This window comes from Neofelis nebulosa, chromosome 11 (assembly GCF_028018385.1).
Source record: "Neofelis nebulosa isolate mNeoNeb1 chromosome 11, mNeoNeb1.pri, whole genome shotgun sequence".
Classification (NCBI taxonomy): Eukaryota; Metazoa; Chordata; class Mammalia; order Carnivora; family Felidae; genus Neofelis; species Neofelis nebulosa.
In genome coordinates, this window is record NC_080792.1 from 49178269 (window position 1) to 49202063 (window position 23795).

The 23795-nt window shown below is 39.3% G+C and overlaps 1 protein-coding gene across 1 annotated transcript in view; it reads right to left on the bottom strand.

Annotated features, from left to right (window-relative positions):
- The window catches only part of LOC131489596 (uncharacterized), a 37798-nt gene extending 23749 nt beyond the window's left edge, over positions 1-14049 (bottom strand). The window contains 4 exon segments of the mRNA XM_058691612.1: positions 7141-7365; positions 8792-8902; positions 13182-13307; positions 13948-14049. Of these exon segments, the coding sequence (XP_058547595.1) occupies positions 7141-7365; positions 8792-8902; positions 13182-13307; positions 13948-14049 (564 nt within the window).
- Between the last annotated feature and the right edge of the window lie 9746 nt (positions 14050-23795).

Below are 23795 nucleotides of genomic sequence, written 5' to 3' on the forward strand. Positions count from 1 at the left end.
AGTGAACAGTCTTGGAAAATAGTGTTTCCCCTCAAAGATAACGTCTCTTACTGGAGCGAAGGTTGGCAGGTTGGTTGCAACCCATTATAAGATTTGGGCTTCCTAAGCCTGGGGTTGCTCAGCTGTGATACAAACCCACAGTTTGCTCAGCGTCCACCTGGCCACTTCCACTTTGCCTCTGTGGGGCCTGAGAGGCAAGGGAAATGGTTGCAGATATGAAGCTCATGCTGCTTGCTATGGTTGAGTAATAAAGTCTTTTCTCTGATCCAGTAATTGTGTATCTTCTAGCAGTAACAATAAAACTGTGGCAGGCTTACTTGCTAGCATGCAAGTAGGGCAAAATCTCAGATACTTTGCAGGTTTTGACAATCACTATCCCAACTTACTGCCCAATCCCTAGACGCCTGGTTCCTACAGTCATGTAGTTCCTGACCTTCCCATTGTTCAGAAGATGGGTATTCCAGTTTACCATGTCCTTGCTCTTGCCCCATTTTAAGAGAACCAGATATGAAGAATAATCCAAAGATTAAAAACTAAAACCAGTGGATGATTAGCTACATAACATGTGACATTTGTATTACATTTCACAATGCATATGTGTAATTATATAACATTGGAATTTCAGGAACTGATTTTTTATAGGTTTAATACAATTTTAGTTAACTGTTAATAGCATGATGAATTTTCAAGACTCACTGGAAGTGTTTATTACATTTAGTGTGAAAAAGCCACAGGAGATTGAAGGCATTTCTACTGTGCCATATTTTCCCAAAGATACAGTTTTTCTTATTCTTGGAAACCTGAAAGTCATTCTCAAATTTTAGAATTACAGTGTAGGAGTAGGTTAGTTATGTGTATGTGCGCGTGCGTGTGTGTATGTGTGTATGTGTGTTTGTTAAAATGCAAATTATCTAGTTTCATCCCCAGATATCCTAATTCACCAAATCTAGGCTGGGATCCAGGATTCTACATTTTCAAAAATGTAATTTTGGAGTGGGTGTGATGATGCTTTCTTGAGAACCACATTCTAAGAACTGTCTTGAAACATAAAAGACTCCTCAGGTAAATGAATGACTTAAGATATGCAAATGGTTTGTACGTCTGTGGCCTGGGACAATAAATTATTTTTTATTAGGTTGCTGGTGACCTTTGCTGTAAGAATAAGTGAGTGCCACCTGGGTGTAGGGATACTTGTGGTTTCCAGTGTACAGGATAGTAAATGGCTGAAGCAGTTGTACTTTTTAAAATATTCACTCAAGAAATACTGAGCCCTGGCTATGTACAGCAATATGCCTGTTGCCTAGGATGATTTCATTTTAACATCCATTGCCTTCCTTTCCTTGTTTCCAGTTCTTGTAATTGGATTTTTATGAATAGGGCTTGAAATCTCAGAAGATATGGATTTAATCTTTAAAATTTTTTTTTAATATTTATTTATTTTTGAGAGAGAGAGAGAGACAGAATGCGAGCAGGGGAGGGGAAGAAAGAGAGAGGGAGACACAAAATCTGAAGCAGGCTCCAGGCTCTGAGCTGTCAGCAGAGTCTGATGTGGGGCTTGAACCCACAAACCATGAGATCATGACCTGAGCCGAAGTTGGGGGCTTAATCAACTGAGCCACCCAGGCACCCTGATATGGATTTAGTCTTTATCCAATTCAAAAACATCTGAGTGGATGCTCACCAAAATCCATAAGTTAGGTAAAAAATTGCTATCACCTTCATTTTACAGATGTGAAAACTACTGGACAAAAAGGTTAAATGATTCGCCAAGAGTCACACAAATAGGAAATGATTGAACTAATGCTTGAATCTTGATTTCCTGACTCCCAACTGCCAATCTTCCCCATACACAACATTACCCTCCCATATGAGTTTCTACAGGGATTCCATTGCAGTTTGGATGTAATTTGATTTTGATGAAATGTGATTTACATGTACATTTTCAAAACAAAGAATCTCCTATTGTCTAAGCATGGTACACCTGTGCAGCAAAGAAAAACATTGACATCCTTATGATGTCATAAAAATACCCCAAAGGAAAAGACAGGGTTCTGTTTTCAAAATGAAGTGGTATATGCAATAAACAGAACCAAGCCTAATTACAGAACATCATGCTCTGTCCCCTAAAACAGGCACACTGAATTGTCTTACCAGCTTAAAAATGCCCCATGAGAGGAGGGAATGGAAAAGACAGCACAGAACAGGCTCAGAATGTAGACACACTACCGTGTTAATTATGAGGGAACTTGGGAACTACACCTTTGGTTTCTTGTTCCCAAGTACCATGCCAACCATTGCTCTGGGTTTCCTGCCTTTCCCAGAGATTTCTCTAGATTTTGTATTTTGCAGGGCACCCAGACCCTGTCTGGCTTTCAGTAAACGTTTGGTAACAACAATAACACAGAAGTGACTGTTTATTCAGATGGAAATTAACATGGATGAGATAACATTCTGGATTTCTGTTTCCCACCCCTAAGATTGTAGGTTTAAGCAACAAAAGAGAGAATGGATTTAATACACATTTCTATTACTGATCGAGATTGGCAACGCTTACCATGGGATACGTTCTTTATTATTTTCAAAATGCTGTCACATGTATTAGTGTCTTTTTTTTAAGTTTATTTTTGAAAGAGACAGAGACAGTGCAAGTGGGGCAGGGGCAGAGAGAGAGGGAGAGAGAGAGAATCCCAAGCAGGCTCCATACTGTCAACACAGAGCCTGATGCAGGGCTCAAACCCACGAAGCTGCAAGATCATGACCTGAGCCGAAACTGAGTCAGATGCTTAACTGACTGAGCCACCCAGTTGCCCCATGTATATTAGCCTCTTAATTAACCAAATCCCTATGAAGTGAGAAAGACATACATTTATTTCATTTTACAAATGGAACTCAAGGAGATGAATTGATTGCCTAATACTGCAGTGATTGAGCTTGTCTGAATTTGAACCTGGCTCTTGACTCATTTTTTTTTTTTAATGTTTATTTATTTTTGAGAGAGAGAGTGAGACAGAGTGTGAGTGGGGGAGGGCCAGAGAGAGGGAGACACAGAATCGGAAGCAGGCTCCAGGCTCTGAGCTGTCAGCACAGAGCCCGACGTGGGGCTTGAACTCATGGACAGTGAGATCATGACCTGAGCTGAAGTCGGACGCCCAACCGACTGAGCCACCCAGGTGCCCCTCTTGACTCATTTTTAATTTTTTATTCATGTAACATAGCCTGAGAGTCTCCAGCCAAAAAGTGGGCATCACCTTAGAACTCAGTACTCTGCAGCATGGTGCAGTGGTCAGATTTCCCTGACCCTGGGTCTGATTTCAGTTCTGCCTTCTACCTGGCTTGGTTAAGTGATTTAGCCAATCTAAGTCTCAATTTCTATATTAGTCAGAACTTCTGGTTACTAGTGGCAGAAACTCAGCTACTAGCTTGGATCCTGGGAAGAATTTATTATTGATATAACTGGAAAAGCAGGGGTGTAACAGAGCACAATGGGAACTGAGGTTTTATTGCAGTTGGGGTTGCCTTCTCTACTTCTCATGGGCTCCAGTCTGAGGCCCTCTACTGCAGGTCTGCCTGTCTGTGCTGTATGCCAGAGGTTATGTGCTGACATGCGTGCAACTTTGCTGTCAAGGGAAGGGGCCCTTCATCCCAGTTACAATTCAGGAAAACCTAGATAAGAGGCTCTGGTCAGGTCACTCTAGCACTGTGGACAAAAGTATAAGATATTGTAATGGCCCAGTTTGGGTCACTGGCCCTGGAGAGCACAGGGCACCACATTGGCTCCACCTGAACCACATGCCTGCGGTGGGGGAAGAGCAGTTGCCTAAAAGAAGGGAGAGGCTGTTACTAGATGAGTAAGAAAGGGGTTTCTAGGCAGATAAAATCCATAGATGTACACTATGCACTTTTTATATGGTTTTTATAATACTGGCTTTTATAGATTTGTTGGTGAGGATTACTGATTGATTCATTGAAACTACCAAATCTGTATCTTCAGTTCTTGATACCTCAAAGTTCCAGATCTCTACAGCCAATTGCCTATTGGACAGTTAGACATTCCGCCAACATCTGAAATCCAATGGACAAAATCAAAGCATTAACTTCTTCCTCAAAGATGTTTATTCTTATCTTCATCAATGGTACTTCCATTCACCCAGCTATCCAAACAGGAAACATGGGAGTCACCTTCAATTTCCATTCCCAGCTCACCTCATTCAAATAGTTACTAAGAACTGTTAATTCTACTTCTACTCTCTCAGATGTTTCTGATTCTCTCTTTTCCCATCTCTGTTCTTGTTCTCATCTCACTCCTGGATTACTTACTGATCACCTTCTCTCTAATCTTGCTTCTCTCTCATCCATTCTCCATATTGCTGCCAGAAGAATTTTTCTCAAATGCAAATTTCTTCCCAGTTAGAACTCTTCCGTGGCTTCCCTCGCTCCTGCCCTCCTTTTCTTTTTCTTTTTTTTACAGATTTTATTTTTGAGCAATCTCTACACCCAGTATGGGGCTTGAGTTTACAACCCTGAGAAACAAGAGTCACACGTCCTTCCGACTGAGTCCGACAGGACTTCCCGCCCTTTCTCTCTCTTTCTTTCTTTCTTTCTTTCTTTCTTTCTTTCTTTCTTTCTTTCTTTCTTTCTTTCTTTCTTTCTTTCTTTCTTTCTTTCTTTCTAAAAGATCAATATCAAAAATCCGTGTGGCACCAAGACTCCTTCATTGTTTGCCCTTTGGTTTGCCCCTTAGGCCTCATCTCTTTCCACTCACTTCTGAAAACAACTGCATATTCTGATCTTATTGAATTATCTTGAAAACATCATGCTTTCTCTTCTCTCCAGACTTAAAATGTGCCTAGCAAGTAGCTGGTTATTCATGAATAGATATTGAATTAATTAATTAAATAATTAACTAATTAGTGATAGTGTCTGGCCTGGGACAGGTGCTCACTATATAGAAGTTATTATTTGCTACTTTGTAAACTGCCAACTGTATTGTTACATTGATCTTGGTTTACCAAAGGCCAGAATCTTCTTGTGTTGAAATACTTATTCTTAAAGGTAACAGTTGGATTTCCATGGTCTATGTGGTTAGTAGTCATAACTGGCCTTGGGCATAGACTTGCAGGGTGGCACCTCCATGGGGTGCCTCAATGCCTTTGTAATGTCTTCTCTGTCTCAAACACTACATATATTACCTACAAGTGGGGAGAGCATCTATAGCTTTTTTTCCTTAGTGTATGGACAGATATGTCTATTAGGTAAATTAACTAACCTAGTTCTGGGGTTGAGGGAAGGGGATATGGCTTTTTGATGGAGAAAAAGGCCAGACATATGTTAGCATGGCCTTATTAGTACAAGGCAAAAAAGAATGATCAGGGAAGGATGAACTGAGGGAGGCCAGGTGGGCTATGAGGGGCTGCATCAAGAAGACCAGGCCAGGGAGGTCCAGGGACTCAGCACCAAGAGGAGGGCTTGGGACACCTGCTAAATCATTGAAGGACAAGTCAGGGGAGAGAGGAACATCATGATGACAGTGAAAGAGCACTGGATAAGGAGACTTGTGTTCTAGGCCTGGATCTACCTTGAACGACTGTGTTCCTTTCGCTAGGTCACATGTTTTTCTGAATTCATTCTTGTAGGACTTTGTCTTTTTTTTTTTTAATTAAAAAAATGTTTATTTATTTTTGAGAGAGAGAGAGAGACAGAGAGAGACAGAGCAGAAGCAGAGGAAGGGCAAAGAGAGAGGGAGACACAAAATCCGAAGCTGGCTCTAGGCTCTGAACTGTCAGCACAGACCCCGATGTGGGGCTGGAACTCGTGAACCACGAGATCATGACCTGAGGTGAAGTTGGATGCTTAACCCACTGAACCACACAGGCGCCCCTTTGTCTTATACCGTTGCCATTAGGAAACAAAAATATATTAGGCTCTGAGATAAATGTTTTGTCATTAAAAAGTTGATTGTTTAGAAATTTCATCACTTTTTCATGTCTAATTTCCAGTCTTCATAAAGAAATGTGCAGTGAGCTTTACATTTTTAAAATTATCTTGTAAAAGCCTTTCTAAAAGAATTTTATTTATAAATTTTATTTAAAAAAATTTTTTTAATGTTTATTTTTGAGAAAGAGAGACAGTGCGAGTGGGGAAGGGGAGAGAGAGAGGGGGGGAGACACAGAATCTGAAGCAGGCTCCAGGCTCTGAATTGTCAGTACAGGGCCCAATGTGGGGCTTGAATTCACGAACTGTGAGATCATGACCTGAGCTGAAGTTGGAAGCTCAACTGACTGAGCCACCCAGGTGCTCCTAGAAATTTTATTTTTATGATCTAAGTATAACTTTTTTGGGGGATCAAGCCTAAACTACTCTTAAAAGGCAATTTTTAGAAAGTCTTTTAAAAAGATAATACCAAAAATTAAGACTTGTTGCTTATTATTTTCAACAAAGTCATGTTTCTTAAGAAAGAAAGAGGAGTGTGATGAAGTGAACACATTTTTTTTTCTTAAAAAGAAAAAGTTACAAGAACCTATTCCTGTAAGTTAGAGGACTCAATTTTTCATATTTAAATCTCTTTTGTATTTCTGATTGGCAAAGTACTGAACTAAATTCCCCACAAGATCCGATTACAGCAAGTTCTTGGACAAATGCTTATCTCTAATTAATAGTATTTTCATCCACACTAACTATGTGGTTGTATGATACAGCTTTGCAAATTGTATCATACCCCAGTAAAATTGAACTGATTTAATACAGTGATTTCCCCACTGAATTTGGGGATAGTCCCAAAGATAGAATCCAGAAAGTTAGCTGGTGTTATTTGGGAAAATGTTTTTTAACAGTCAATCCAGGAACATGTCATCAAATTTCTTACACAGATTTGTTCCTGGGAGCTGGAAACTGATCCCTTTCTGTGATTAACCTTTGGCTCTTAAAGTTCTTGCAATTCTGTGTCTGTTCACGAACCAAAGGAAGGGGTGAGGTGTCAGAGTCTCTGTAGTCATTCTGATCACCTCTGCTCCTCAAGGACCAAAACAGACATAGCTAAGTTTACATTTTATGCTGGTTTGTTTTTCCCTCTTAAGTTTCTGTTTTACTGAAACAGGTCATTTTATGTCCCCTGGAACCAAAGCTGAATTCCCACTCGCTTGCATGACTGCTGGCAGACATCAGGGGCCCCCTGTCCCTGGAATTCTGTAGCTGGCTACCCAGCGCCGAGGCCCAGGGCCATCCCCTGGCTGTCTCGGTGTTTGCAGCTGCAGGAACACCTGCACCCCTCGAACCTGGTGAGAGCATTTTTGCATCAGAAACCATGTCTGGAGAGGATCTCACTGAAAAAATTCCATCTTGTACGTCATCTTTCACTAGTTCCCTCAGCTGATTAGAGCCCAAGGAAAAGAATGCTAAGACTTTTTTTCCCCCCATTACAGACCTGTGGGCTTGTACTCTGAACACCAGTCATGCTTCCTCATATCAATCTGCTGAACTAGTAGTAAGGGAAAAGCACTCCTCTGTCAGGACCCCACTTTTACCCCATCCTCCAGACCCCAAAGTCTTACTTGTTAAAATAAAGTGGTATTTAAAGTCATAAAAAAAAAAACTGGTCAGAAATAGAGGAAACACTCTTTAATGATAAGCAATAATTTAAAATTATTTCAGTAAATTAAAGTCATTAAAAAAACAAAAGCCAAGCCATGCAGAGGTGTGTGTTTGTTTCTGAGTGGGTGGTAAGCTGAGAGTTTAATTTTATTTTCATTTTCAAGGTCTGTTTGGGAGGCTTAATGTGGGAAGTTAGGTGATTATGAATGGAAAGTATTGCGCAACCACATATGTCTGATTTGTTTTAAAAGAATGATGAAGAGAAAACTCTCAGTGCATTTGTACATTGTACATTTCTTAATATCTGTCTGTCAAGAAGTCTTTTCTAGTTTTGAACCTCCCTTTGCACAGAATAGGTGACATATAGGTGTTTTCTAGGACCTCAAATGTAGACTACACTAACAATATGTTCTGTTCAGAAATGTGTTTTAAAGCAGTCTTTGTATTGTTCTAATCATGGGCTCATTTCATTGTTAGATCTTTCTTATTATTAGGCAGCCACTTTAAAACGTGAAACAATACCTGCTGTCCAGTAAATGCTTCCTCTATGTTGAGTGAATTAACAAAGGAAGCCTTCCCAAGACTAAAACCATCTTCCACCAAATTCTATGGTATGGCTGAGGGCTGGGTTGCCTTTGTCTCTTTCAGGGCATTTATAATCCTTGGAGGGATCTCCTGAAATTTAGTAAATGCCTCCTTGAGCTGAACGACACATTCCTTTGGCAGCCAGTGGGTGGAGTGGGAGTACTCCTATACAGTTTGTTCAGCTCAGACAGGGCTAGAGTTCTGCTTTCCAAGGCAGACAAATAGCCCCACTTTGCCCACCCCAGAGGATCAGGAGAAAGTCCTCCCAAAACCCAGAGGAAAAGCAGGACATTTAGGAGGCCAGAACCACTCCTCTCTTATCTTTTTATCTCGTTCCAAATCATACATCTTTTCTCCATCTTGGATTGTCTCAGTACCAACATGTGATAGACATTTTGGCCAAAGTACTGGTTAAACGAAGAGTCCCAAGGGGAAAACACAGTCTTGAGGCTCCCTCTGGTGGAAAATTATAGTAATCTACATACTGCTCTGCTACATTAAGGAATTCATTTCAGAAATAAATGTAAAAAGACTATATGGTATATATAGTAAAAATATTTTAAGATATCATCACCATGCATTCCTATTTTCTATACAATAATTAAAATTCTTAAATTACCTGCTCACCTCTATAATGCTGTTTTATTTCAAAGAATTTACTGTCATTTTGAAAGTCTAAGTTAATAGCTCCTTGTAACTGAAAACCTAAAGTCTTCCACCCTATCCCAAACTATAGATGAAAGAAGCAAACAGTTCATCCATTATCCATCTCTATTTCCATTTGAACAGAGATGACCCAAGCATGGAAGATTTAGATTTTGTCATTTGTAATGAACTGCTGGGACTGGACTCTTCACTGCCCTGCCCCACCTTACCCTTAATGTACACAATACTTACTTAACTTGGGCTTTAGTATATATCCTGGTAGCTCTCCTCAGGGCACTTCAAGGGAATGCCAATGGCTTCCTCTGGGGCCCTATTCCCTGGGCAGCTCCAAGCTCTTGGGAGACTTTTCCTGGGTTCAGACACCCGATCAATGTCTGTCTTTATTGCTCCCTTCAAAAGTGGACACTTGAGGGAGAGTGCCTGGGTGGCTTAGCGTCTGACTCTTGATTTCTGCTCAGGTCATGATCTCATGGTTGTGGGATTGAGCCTGGAGTCAGACTCTGCAATAACAGCATGGAGTCTGCTTGAGATTCTGTCTCTCCCTCTCTCCTTGCCCCTCCTCTACATGTGCTCTCTCTCAAAATAAATAAGTGAACATTAAAAAAAAACAAACCACAAACCAACAACAAAAGAACAAAATGGACAAAATGGACATGAAGGAACCATCTCTGCCTTCTTCAGGTCTGACTGTTGCTCATGTTCCTTCTCATTAGGTTAATCTTCTCTTCTTCAGGCTCACATCCCTCTTAGTATGCTCTGAATGTCAGTGCTTGAGTAGCACGCCTTACTTCCCTCCCAGTGAGCCTTCTTTCCACTACTGGATTCACAAGCTGGTATTAATTTGTCTCCACATATTTTGCTCTTTTGACATTTGTAAGGTTAACTGTAGTTCCATTACTTTTTTTTTCTTCTAGTCTTCTTTCTCTTAAATAGACTGTCTCTACTGTCTACTTATAACTAGTAATGATCTCACCTGTAGTACACTTAGGTTAGAAAATGTTCTTTTCTGATACTCAGCTCCCCAACTAGCACCTGATGCCATCTTTTAATTTAATTTAATTTTAAAATGAACATGCAGCAAAATTGACTCTTTTGGAGGAGTGTATAGCTCTAGGAGTTTTAACACATAAATTCATGCAACAACCATCACAATCAAGATACAGAAGAGTTCTAGCACCCAACATACTCTTTTATGCTACCCTTTTGTTGTCATATCCTTCACCACCACTCACCCCCAGCAACTACTGATCTGTTCTCAGTGCCTACAGTTTTGCCTTTTCCATGATATCATTTAAAAAAAAAATTTTTTTTTAACGTTTATTTATTTTTGAGACAGAGAGAGACAGAGCATGAACAGGGGAAGGTCAGAGAGAGAGGGAGACACACAGAATCCGAAACAGGCTCCAGGCTCTGGGCTGTCAGCACAGAGCCCGACGCGGGGCTCAAACTCACAGACCACGAGATCACGACCTGAGCTGAAGTCGGCCGCTTAACCGACTGAGCCACCCAGGCGCCCCTCCATGATATCATATAAATGGAAGCATATGGTATATAGCTTCTTGAGACTGGCTTCTTTCACTGAGTATAATGTCTTTGATATTCATTTATGTTGTATGTTTGTGAGGTAATTAAGTTTAAATGAGGTCAGGAGAGTGGAGTCCCCATGATGGGATTAGAGTCCTTATAAGAAGAGGAAGAGAAACCAGAGCTCTCTCTCGGCCTTGTGAGTCAGTCCCTTACCAAGAACTGAATCTGCCAGCACCTTGAACTTGGATTTCGTGGTGTCCAGAACTGTGAGAAATAAACGTCTGTTGTTTAAACTACCCAATCTATGATGTTTTGTTATAGCAGCCTAAACTGACTAAGATACTATCAGAAGTTGGTTCCTTTCTGTTACTGAGTTGTGTTCTATTAGATGGATGTACCACATTAAAAAAAAATTCATTTACCCATTGACCATTGATGTACACTTGAGTCGTTTCCAGATTTGGAGATTATAAATAGAGCTGCTCTAAACATTTGTGTACATGTTTTGGGGTGAACATAATTTTTATTTTTTAAAGATAAATAACTAAGGGTGTCACTGGTGAGTCATACGGTATGATGAGTACATGTTTAGTTTGATAAAATTAAAATTAAAACTGCCTGCTTCCCAGAGTGGCTGGTACCATTTTGAACTCCCACCAGTAATATATGACAGTTCCAGTTGTTCCGTCCAGTACTTGGTATTGTCATGATTTTTTATTTTAGCAATCCTAATATGTGTGTAATTATGTCTTACTACAGTTTTAATTTGCATTTCCATAATGACTAATGATGTTGAGCATCTTTTTATGAATTTATTTGCTATTGTATGTCCTCTTCAATGAAGTATCATTTGCCTATTTTTTAAAATTGTTTTTTTTCTTACTGTTAAGCTTTTTAATTTGTTATTTCAAATTTTAATTGTTTGTTTTAAATTTTGTGCTCACTTATTGTCTGTCCTTACTGTTAAAATTTGAGAGTTCTCTATATATTCTGGATACAAGTCTTTTAATGGACATGTGATGTGTAGATATTTTCTCTCAGTCTATAGCTTGTCCTTTCATTTTTGTAACAGAGTTTTTCAGAGAGGAAAGGTTTTTTCCCCTATTATTTTCTTGTTTATATAAATAATATGATATAATATAATGAATATAATGTTTTCTTGGGTATGTAAATATACACACAATTTAAACCATTTTAAAGTACCCAGTTTATTGCACTCACGGTGTTGTGGAAATATTACCACATCTCTACCACTTATTTCCAAATCTTCTTTTTCCACCTTACACTGAAATTTTGTACCCGTTAAACTATTCCCCCATTCCCTCTTGCTCCTGACTCCTAGTAACTTTTATTCTACTTCCTGTCTCTCTGAATTTGCCTATTCTAGGTACCTCATATAAGTGGAGTCACAATATTTGTGACTGGCCTACTTCACAAAGTATAACATTTTCTTTCTTTTTATTTAATTTTTTTTAATGTTTATTTATTTTTGAGAGAGAAAGAGACAGAGTGTGAGCAGGGGAGGGGGAGAGAGAGAGGGAGACACAGAATCCAAAGCAGGCTCCAGGCTCCGAGCTGTCAGCACAGAGCTCGACCTGGGGCTAGAATTCGCAAGCTGTGAGATCGTGACCTGAGCTGAAGTCGGAGGTTCAACCGACTGAGACACCCAGGGGCCCCAAAGTATAACATTTTCAAGGTTTATTCATGTGATAACACATATCAGAATTTCACTTCTTTTTGAGGCTGAATAATATTCCATTGCTTGTGTATAGAATATTTTGTTTATCCATTCATTTAATGCCCACTTGGGCCGTTTTCAACGTTTGGCAATTGTGAATAATGCTGCAGTGAACATGGGTGTACAAGTATTTGTTTGAGTTCCTGCTTTTAGTTCTTTTGGCATCTTAGGAGTGGAATTGCTGAGTCATATGGTAAGTCTATGTTTAGCTTTTTGAGGAACCTCAGAGGAAAGGTTTTTAATTCCGATGAAGTTTAATTTATTAATTTTTAAAGTGAGTTGTGTGTTCAGTGTCATGTTTAAGAACTTGCCTAACCTGAGGTCTTGAAGATATTTTTCCATGTTTTATAAAGTTTTCTGTTTTACATTTAGATCAGAGGTCCATTTGAATTTAATTTTTGTATAAAGTGTAAATTTAGGCTGAAGTTTGTTTTTTGCATGTGGATGTCCACGTATTCCACACTATTTGTTGAAAAGACTATTCTTTCTCTTTTTAGTTTCTGTATCTTTTTTCAACTATCAATTGACATTGTTTGTGTGACTCTTAATTTTGTTCCATCAACTTACGGCTGAATCCCTTCTTTGATAACACTGTCTCGATTACCGTGTTTATTAGTAATTTTATAATCAGTAGCATACATTTTGGCTATCGTGGTTCCTTTGCCTCTCCATATAAGTTATGGAACTAGTTTGTATACATCTACAACAAGTTCTGCTGAGATTTTGATTGGAATTGTGTTAAAAACCTTTAGATCAATTTGAGGAGAATTGATATTTTGAGCATACTGAGTCTTTTAATTTGCAAACATGGTATGTGTCTCCATTTATTTAGGTCTTATTTCATTAGCCTTTTATAATTTTCAGCACAGAGCATCCACATTCTTGTTAGATTTACACCTGAGTACTTAATTTGGGGAGGGTATTCTAAATGGTATTGTCTTTAAAATTTTGGTGTTTAATTGTTCATTCCTAGTATTTAGAAATATGATATTTTTTGGTGTGTGTGCTGACCATGTATTTTGCAAACTGGATAACGGACACCATGCAAAGCAGCTAAATTAAGCCCTCTTGTCAATACCTGAGCCAGGAACACTACCTGTTGGCAAGGGGCATCAGTTCCTGGAAGCTGTGGGATGGACCAGCCGGTGGGGGTAGAGGAGGAGAAGGGTCTGGGAACTGTGTGGTGGGAAGGACTTGCGGGGCCCTTTGAGGGCCACACATACATGTGCCTGCAAGAGATCCTGCATCAGGAGAATCCCTTGTTAACCAGAGGTGTACTGAGAAAACCATTACCGGGTCCAGTTAGATAAGACACTTGTCTTTTTCCTTTATCCTCCTCCCAGTCCTAACACATTAAATGTGCTAGAGGCTTTAAATCAGATATGAGATTGCATGTTTGCATTGACTTGTTCTAAGGTTTGAAAGCCAAAAGCAAGTAGAAAGTTATCATTTAAGAGAAATTCAATATAACATTGAAGAAAAGATAAAACCATTTCATGCAATGCAAAAACTGGCAACACTGACTTAGAGTCACTCATGCTTCAGCTTCAGCTTCAATGTCGCTTCTCAGGGATGGTCAACCTTCACACTGGATTAGGTGTCACTCTGATAAACTTCTAGAATGCTGCATTTACCTGTTTTATCATATATCACAAAGTACTTAACTCCTGATTTTTTTAATTTATTTTTTAAATTGAATCCTAGTTGACACACAATGTTACATTAGTTTCAGCTGTGCAACATAGTGATTTGACGACTCTATATGTTATGCTATGTTCACCACAGGTGTAGCTACCATCTGTCACCATACAGTGCTATTACAATATCATGACCATGAACTATACCTTCCATGCTGTCCTTTTATCCCTGCGACTTATGCATCCCATCACTGGAACCTTGTACCCTCCACTCCCCTTCACCCATTTTGCCCAGCTCCCAGCCCTCATGCCCTCTGGCAACCGCTCGTTTGTTCTTCATATTTATGGGTCTCTTTCTGCTGTTTAGCTTTGTTCATTTGTTTTGTTATTTTAGATTGCCATATAAATGAAATCATATGATATTTGTCTTTCTCTGTTTGACTTATTTCACTTGGTATAATACCCTTGAGGTCCATTCATGTTGCAAATGGCAACATCTCATTCTTTTTTTATGGCTGAGTAATATTAACTCCTGATTTATTCTGTGTATCATTAGGCTGCAAGTTTGTTGAGGGCAGGGAATGTCCTTTGTTTACCAGTGTATACACAGTGCCAGCGTGCTGGCTGTCACTGATTTAGACATTTTTAATATGTACATTAAGTTAACCATGCAGAGAAACTTTGTCCTTGCTATAAATTGTTTCATAATCTGCAAAATTCTATAATTTTTTCCAAAACAAAAAAACTTTCTAATTAAAAGAAAGATAGAAAAACATTTTTTTCAGTGTATGAAAATCTTTTTATCAGAGCTGACGAAAGATGAAATGGACTGCCTAGAGAGGTAATGAGTTCTCTGTCACTAGGGGGGGTGTCCATGTCTAAACTGAACGGCTGCTTGATTTGGGGATTTGTAGTGATTCAGATTAATGGTAGGACTAGGTTACTTTTATTCTTATTTTTATTTTAAAGAGAAAGAGAGAGAGAGAGTGAGAGCGAGAGTGAGACCATGCATGTTAGCAGGGGAGGGGCAGGGAGAGGAGAGAGAGAATCTCAAGAAGGCTCAATATGAGCCTCATGTTGGGCTTGATCCCATGACTCTGGGATCATGACCTGAGCTGAAATTAAGAGTCAGATGCTCAACTGACTGAGCCACCCAGGTGCCCCCCTCTTGAAAAAATTAAAAAAAAAATTTAAGGACGAAGTTACTTTTAAAATTCTTTTCAGGGTGTGTAGGTGGTTTAATCGGTTAAGCCACCGACTCTTGATTTCAGCTCAGGTCATGATTTCACGAGTTCGTGGGATCAAGCCTCAGGATTCTCTCTCTCCCCCTTGTTCTCTGCCTGTCTCTCTCTTTCTCAAAATAAATAACTAAATAAAGAAATAAATAAATAAACTTAAAAAATTCTTTTCTATCCTTAGCTTCTAGTTAGTGTTTATTATGCTTTTAAGTAGATTATTACCTATTATTTATTGAACCAAGTACAACATTCCATTCTTAAATTGATGTTGAGGGTCTCTGATGCTCTCTAAGGCTCATCCTACATATTACCAAAAAAGAGTATAAGAAGCCGGAAACACCATTCAAGGAAATGTTTTAAAATAATTAGCTCATTTATGATAACTCAGATAATGTATTTTATCAGTTTCAGTATAATTATTTCTCATGAGTAATTGTTATTGCAATGCAGAGGTGAGGCTGAATTAATCTGACAGGAAAAAGGAAGAATAAAAGCTTTAGAGATCAAAGTTAGGGAAACTAGCTAGGGAAATTGTAATGTGATATGAATCACCTGAGATCTTGTTAAAATGCAGATTCTGTTTCAGTGGGTCTGGAATGGGGCCTAAGATTCTGCATTTCTAATAAGCTCCCAGATAATGTCAGTGCTGCTAGTCTACTGACCTCACTTTGAGTAGAAAAGTCCTAAAATAGTGTTTCCCCACTTTGCTATTCATATGAACTTCATGGGGAGCAAATGTAGATGCTAGGGCCTTGTCCCAGAACTACTAAATCAGAATCTCCAGGGGAGGGGCCTGGAAATGTCTATTTTTGTTAAGTGCCCCAGTGATTCTTACATTAGGCAATTTGAGAATCTGTGCCTTAAGAACTACCAGGTCTGCCTTTATTACCTCAGCCTCTGCTGAGGAGGAGGGAACCAGAGGTGCTGGTTTTGAAGGGTGGATGGGAGCTGAGGGGAAAAGAGAGGGAGCCAGCAGAGCAGTGTCTCCACTTTGGCTGCACTTTAGAACCACCTGAGGAGAATTTTCACAAATCCTCAGAATCTTGGGGGACTCAGGCTCAGTAACTTCTGAAGCTCTGCTAGGTGACCCCAGTGTACATACAGCTAGGGTTGAGACTATTGCAGTAGAGAGAGATGGCTAAGCCAGGCAGCAACTGACAGCGTTCAGGAAAGGTTTGTTGAATAGAATGAGGAAGTAGATGATTTATTAAGATTATAGGTAACTTCTCACTATCAACAATAGCCAAAGTATGGAAAGAGCCCAAATGTCCATTGATAGATGAATGGATAAAGAAGATGTGTGTGTGTGTGTGTGTGTGTGTGTGTGTGTGTATACATGTGTATGTATATGTACGTACATACATGTATATATATGTATACACACACAATGGAATATTACCTGGCAACCAAAAAGAATGAAATATTGCCAATTGCAACTAAATGGATGGAACTGGAGGATATTATGCTAAATGAAATTAGTCAGAGAAAGGCAAATATCATATGACTTCACTCATATGAGTACTTTAAGAGACAAAACAGATGAACATAAGGGAAGGGAAGCAAAAATAATATAAAAACAGGGAGGGGGGCAAAACATGAGACTCTTAAATATGGAGAACATACAAAGGGTTGCTAGAGGGGTTATGGGAGTGAAGATGGGCTAAATGGGTAAGGGGCATTAAGGAATCTACTCCTGAAATCATTGTTGCACTATATGCTAACTAACTTGGATGTAAATTAAAAAAAAAAAGATTATAGGTAACTTCTTTATATATCTACTGGCCTTTCTTTAATATTGGCTTTTCATAGATGTGGTTTGAAAATAATTTGTGTTACTAAAAAATAATTTAAGATAAATCTTCCTTTCTTTTCCTTTTCCTTTTGTGATTGAGGAGAGAGTTATGCCTTCCCATTCCCCCCCCCCCCCCCCCCGCCACCCAATGTACACTGTAGCACATAATTATTAACAGACACTGATGGGACAATGTAATAGTAACTACTGGAGTTAAATAAGGAAAAGACTTTGGGAAACCATGGAGAGATCTTACTGGCAGTGAGTATTCTCCTTGGCCCGCTGAGTCCTTACTGCTTGCTAACCAGATGGCTTTCTGGAGCCATCAAGCTAGGCAGTGCCTGGAACTTCTAGAAGGGTGCAGATACCAACACAGGCAAGTGTGTAATGACTTTTATTTCACTCCCCTGAACCAACTTCCTATAAAACAAGAGGACCTGTTTTCTGTATCATCACATCTGATTGGTATGCTAAACTTCATCCAAATTCAAGGAGCACACCCTGGTGAGATTTACACTTTTTTTCTTTAGTAATTTACTGCTTCCTTCTCCTGCAAGTCTAGTAAACCAAACAACAATGGACTGGGGGAGAGAAGGAATTGTTCTCATCTTTAAAATAAGAAACAACATGCTTTGGCATACAGCAGTGTTAACTTGCTACTGTAAACATCAGCAATCCTGAACAGACAGCTGCATGCTGATGGTGCTCCCCACCCAGGGAAATGTGCGCACAGTTCAGACATACACACTGGGCCCAGGCAGCAACAATGGAGAATGGGACCTGAGGCCTTTTCCCAGGTTTTATCTTTAGCAGGCATCAATGTCGAATGTAGTAAGTCAGCTACTAACTTCTCCCAGAAAGAGTCTGGCTTCCTCTGTTTGTATGGAATTTCCTCCAAGTGTGTAGCTGGAGAGACCCAAGTTCACAAAGAACCAACAGTGTGGGATGGCGTTAATGTCACCTGTCTTTCCTTGTCTGCTCTGTTCTTGGGCAATAGCTCGCTTCAAGCAATATGAAACAATGCCACACAACTTGAGAGCAATAGCTATTAATTCTCAAAGACTTTTTCATGAAACGGTATACTTATATATTATAAAAAAGCGACAGTAAACAATGCAAGCCTTATTGATATCCTTCAAGCCACGGCAAATACTCCACCATGAAAAAAGTTGTGTTAGAAATGGTCATGAACAAGATTTGAAAAAAAAATGTTTATTTACTTTTAAGAGAGAGCAAGAGCACATGAGCAGGGGAGGGGCAGAGAGAGAATCTGAAACAGGTTCAACGCTGCCAACACAGAGCCTGACATGGGGCTCGAACCCACAAACCATGAGATCATGACCTGAGCTAAGATCAAGAGTCGGTTGCTTAACTGACTGAGCCACATAGGCACCATGGTCATGAACAAGATTTTAAGATGTGTAAGTGTCATTATTGTTTGTGGGTGCTGCACACAGACATTTGGCTCTTGGGCACTGATGAAAATTAGAAAAAAGTTTGGGTTTCACAAACTTTTACTTGAAAGTAGTATTTTGGTATTACGAAAACAATGAATGGTTGTTGGAAGGAATAGATTATGGAAGCATAGATTCACAGATATTACAGCCAGAAAATACTTTAAAGATCATCTAGTCCGGTGGCTCTGAGCCATAGGGTGTATCAGAATATGTGGTAGGGCTTGTTAAAACACAGATTGCAGGACCCACTTCAGGGTTTCTGATTTGGTAGGTCTTTGTTAGGGCCTGAGAGTTTGGATTTTTAACAAATTCTCAGATGATGTTGATGCTGTTGGTCTGGGGACCACACTTTGATCACCTGTGGTCTAGTCCAGTCTCATTTCATAGTTGAGCTGACTGAGTCTTGAAGAAGTCAAATGTTTGGCTCTCTTGTTAGGCTCTGTCCCTGTCCAGGGTACACTCCTCCACTTGAGCACAAGATGTTACCTTCTCTCAAGGACATTGTTTTAATAATTGTCTCTTCCCTTAGCATCAACATCTCTTGACAGTAACTTTCTAGTTAATTAGGTTAGTCTGCATATAAACATTCTGTAATAGTGTTCATCTTAAAAACACCCTATTCCAGCTATGCTCTACAGAAAATCTCCTCAGAGGGGCTATCTATAGTCATTGTTCCCTTTTCTCTTTTTCTATTTTCTCTTGAACTCGCTGTAAGCTGGTTCTCATCAGCTTACCTTACTGAAACAGCAAGCCACCAGCAACCTTTATATTGCTAACTACAATGGCCGGTTCTTTGGTCTTGTCTAACTTGTGTTAGCAATAGTGGTGATTACTCAGTCCTTGAAACTTCTTCATTGGCTTTGGGAAACTCTCTCTGTTCTCCTTCTAGCTCATTAGCCACTCCCTGTCAGCCTTTTTTGTCAATTCTTACTCCTTTCCTTTACCTCTAATCATTAGAGTACCCCAGGCTCAGTCCTTAGATTTTCTTTACATACACTCATTCTTAAGGTGATCTCATCCTGGGATATTATCTTTTCAGTGATAATTCACAAATTTATGTCTTCAGCCTGGGCCTCTTTTCCTAAGCCTAAAAGGCAGTCTTCACTTTGCACAGCATTGGTCCATAATAATGACCATGCAAGTTGAAACTGTGCAAAGTGTTCTTAATAATCAATGGGAAAAATTATGTTTTTTGGGGAGCCTTCAAAAGCTTATCAAAAGTTAAAAACTCTTAATATCAGTTATACATGTATAGGGAAATGAAAAAAATAAGGATTTATATTTAGAAATGAATAATACATTAATTTAAACATTAGAAATATTGAGAAATAGTGTTTTAATTCTTTCTAAGATGCGTAACAAGAGTAGTTAAAACTGTGCTTGCTTTCTTTTTGTTGTATAACATAGTATGGAGCAAGCATCTTTTCTGTGCCTTGGTGAATTATCATAGTCCTTTCTAAGTTTGGATTAGCTTCCAGTATTTTAGCCTTTATGTTTTCAATGATGTGATGTATCTCCAAGAGGTTCTCTAATGTGAAGTCTTTTTCTAGTGTCACCTCCTCTGGGACATCTTCAACTTTTTTGTTAACAACCATTTTCTGTCTTTGTATCAATTAGCTTGCCTTTATCAGGCATCTGTGGCTGCAGGTGTAGAATCTGGATTGGAGGCAGGGTCAACATTCCCTGGTCAGCTGTTCCTTCTATAACTGCATTTATGTTTGATTCACATTTCACTTCCAGCATTACCACTTTTTTCTTTGCTACACTTTCATATTTGTTGGCTAATTTCCTCTTTTGAGTACTCATTTTGGTGGGATGTCTTGTGGGTTTATCACTGAGAGACAAAGAGGCAACACAAGGACACGTTTTGCTGTTTGTCTGGGAACCGAATAAGAGATCACAGTGACCAATCACAGACAGACTCTGGAAGAAGTGACGGGATTGGTCACTGATCATGATGTTCATCTGTTACATACCTGGCGATTTGTGGGCTGAGGGAGCAGTGACATTGTACATTCTGCAATTAGTCATAGTTAATATACTGAGGTCACTAGAATTTGGACCATATTGTTGGGTCTAACATGCCCTAAAATGAACATGCCCTAAATTGAACTTTTCATTTTCTCCAACCACAAGCCTGCAGTCCTCCTTTATGTTAAATGACAGCTCTATTCTTCTAGTTGTTCAGGTCAAAAAACTTGGAGTCATTTTTGACTCTTCACTCTCTTTTATACTGCACATCCAATGCAGCAGCTAATCTTGTGAACTCTAAGTTCAAAATGTAATTAGAATCATACCATTTCTTAGGAGCCACTGCAGTCATCCTCATGTGGTCCAGCATCACCTCTTGCCTACCTTCCTAACTGGCCTCCTCACTTCTACCCCTGTGCCACTACATTTATTGTCCATTGCAATCAGAATGAGCCTTCAAAAAGGTAAGTTCATCATGTGACTCCTCTGCTTAAAATCCTGCAATAGCATCCTATTTCAATCAGAATAAAAGCTGAAGTTCTATAATGATGTCCAAGGCCCTATGTCATCTCCTTCCTTCTAAATCATTATTTATTTATTTATTTATTTATTTATTTATTTATTTATTTATTTATTAAGAGAGAGAGTGTGTGCGTGCGTGGGTGCAAGCAGGGGAGGAGCAGAGGAAGAGGGAGAGAGAGAATGCCAAGCAGGCTCCATATCCAGCACGGAGCCTGTATGTCACCCTCTTCTAAGGCTGTTTCTTTGACCCCTCTCCTTTCACGTGCCCCCTGCTTGCTCTGCTCTAGCTGCACTGGCCTCTTTGCCCTTTCCCAGGCAGGCCAAGTATGCTTTGCCTACAAGTCTTGGTAATTGTTTCACTTCCATCTGGTATGTTTCTTCCACATGCCTCTGTGCAAATATCACATTTTATAACCCATGCTATAGAAAATAATAAATTCTTCTCCTCCTCATTTGGCATCCTTTATTCCCTTATATTGTTTTGTGTTGTTTTTCCATAGCTTCTGTCACTATCCAACATGTTACATATTTATTTGTACATTTCTCCTACAACTAAATTGTAAGTTTCACAAGGGCAGAGATTTGGTCTATTTGTTTAGGACTGTAACCCCAGAGGTTAGAACAGTGCCTAGATAATGGTAGGTCCTCAACAAATATTTGCTGAATGAATGGATGATGAATATTGCTGGTTTGTGGCAGTTCTGAAGAATGGGACTGAAGGGAAAGGAATCAGGTAGGAACCTGGAAATATGGTGTTGGATTGGATTGATCTTCCTTTGGAGATTATATAAGACACCTCTCACATAGACATCTTCTTAGACCCCCTTTTTACTCCAGCCATTGCAAGGGTCACCAGCTGCATGCAGGTGTAACTCAACAACACCATACCTTAGCCTCACGGTTATTTCTTCCTCTCAGACCCAGTGCTTCTCTGACTACATTAAATGGATTGTCTGCAGAAACTCACTTGGGCATTGTGGAGCATATATGCAGATCCCCCTTGATTAATGGGGGATGGGCATTAGTAGATAAATTTTCCTGTCTTTCATTTCTTGAGTGAATAATTCTGAGATGTATTCTTCATGGTTTTCTTAGAGGGTTCCAGGGGGACCAAGCCTCAGTTGCTCACAGTGGTGAGGGACTTGATTGATTGGCTTCCCCTCTTCCCTCTTGTACTCTTCCTAGTCCCCCTTTCTGGCTCATTCTGGCTCAAGTATCTGCACACATATTTTGTCCTAGGCTCTGCTTTTGGGTGGAGCCTAGGCTGACAGAGATCAAAGGTAAAGGCTTTTTTGAACAGTTTTGTTGTAATTGGTGAGGGGAGCACACTTTCTATAAACACACCTCTGAGATGCTCCCTCTTCTCTCAAAGACCTCTGATAGTTTTCTTGGCCTGCATAATGAGGATCCAGATCCTTATAGAAATCAAAGCAAGATATTTTACACTTTGACCCTACCTACTTGAACAAGTCTAAATTGGTCTTCTTAATTTCCCCAAATATGCCATCCAGATTTTTGCCTCTCTGTGTGTGTGCACATGTGCGTTTTCTCCCAAGAATTAACTAAAGTCTCATATTTTTCTAGAACCTCCCCAACCACTTAGATTACAACAGTACTGCCTCCTATTTACCCTTGCTGCACTCTTTGTTTGGACCACCCATTTGGTACTTATGCCATGCTGCCTTAAAGTATTATTTATCTCTCTATTTATATGTTCAGGCTCAACTTTATTATAATCATCTGTGGGAATAGATTGTATCTTACAATTCAATATCTCCAGTAGTACCTCACACAATGCTTTGAACAATAAATGCTACTGATGCTAAGACTGACATTGTGGTGACATGATCTGAATCAGTGTTTATCAAAGTGTATTCATGGAGTATTAATAGCATTATAAGAACAAAAGTTTTCTGTGTTCAATTAATTTGAGAAACCTTGGAGGACTTTTCTGAGTCTTTACATTAACCAACTTCATTGCAAATCTCTAAGAGGAAAACAATATACGGTGTTCCCTAACTTGGCCACAGACATTTTTTTTCATGAAGCATTACTAGTTTAATATCTTAAAATGCATGGTCAAGCTATTTCTAAATACAGAAGTTGTCTACACTACCTAGAAATCTAGGGCAGAGTGTGGGTATAGAGGATGGATACAGGTTGCAGAAGGAAACACTATATGGTATGAGAAAAGCTTAAAATATACATGAGAGGTAAAATATTCACATTCTAAAAATCATTAATGGACATGTGTCAGTTTTTGTCAACTGTGCAAACTGAGTATATATAAGCTGATAGGATACATAGTAGAGGCGTAATAAAATTTGGATGAGGGCAATCTGGTCTTCAGGAGGTACATGTGACCATGGAGTTCTCCTATAAACATGAGTTCTCCTGGAAGCTTGCTTTGGTATGCCAAAGTGAGAATACAGATTAGACTCGCCTAAAGGACCACTTCTTCATATACCAATCATTTCCTATTTCTCAGGTCCATTCCTCTTCCTTCTCTAAACTCCATTTCTCTGGCTCCCTTACTAACCCCTTTTAAATGAATTTGTCTTATGGGAGGCTCTGGAAGGAGAATGGAGGGCAGAGGAAGGGATAACTGAGTCTCTCCCTCTCTGCCTCTCTCTCTTTCTCTGTTTCTAAGAATGTTTTCCAGTTTCCAGCAGGGGCTACATCTTTTGAGGTTTCTGGGTTCTGTTAACACCTCCTCCTCTAGCCTTCTACCTTTAGATGTGGTAGTGGTTTCCTGTTTTGGTTAATCTCTGGGTTGCTTCATCACCCCTCTTTGTTTTATCAATACTTCTATCAAATGTGTAATCAATTCCCCATTTAAAAATTTCTTTGATGAAATACCTAGAATATTTCCATTTTCCTCACTGGTCTTTGAGTGAAATGCTAAATATTTACATGTTACATCTCTCCTTGATTATGCAACATTCAGGGCAATGCCTTATGTCTTTTTTCATTTCTTTGTAGTGCCAGACACATAGGAAGTCCTCAATATATGTTTACTGAAAAATTTCTACATATCTATGTGTTATGTTTGACGGTCCAAGAAAGGAAATTCTC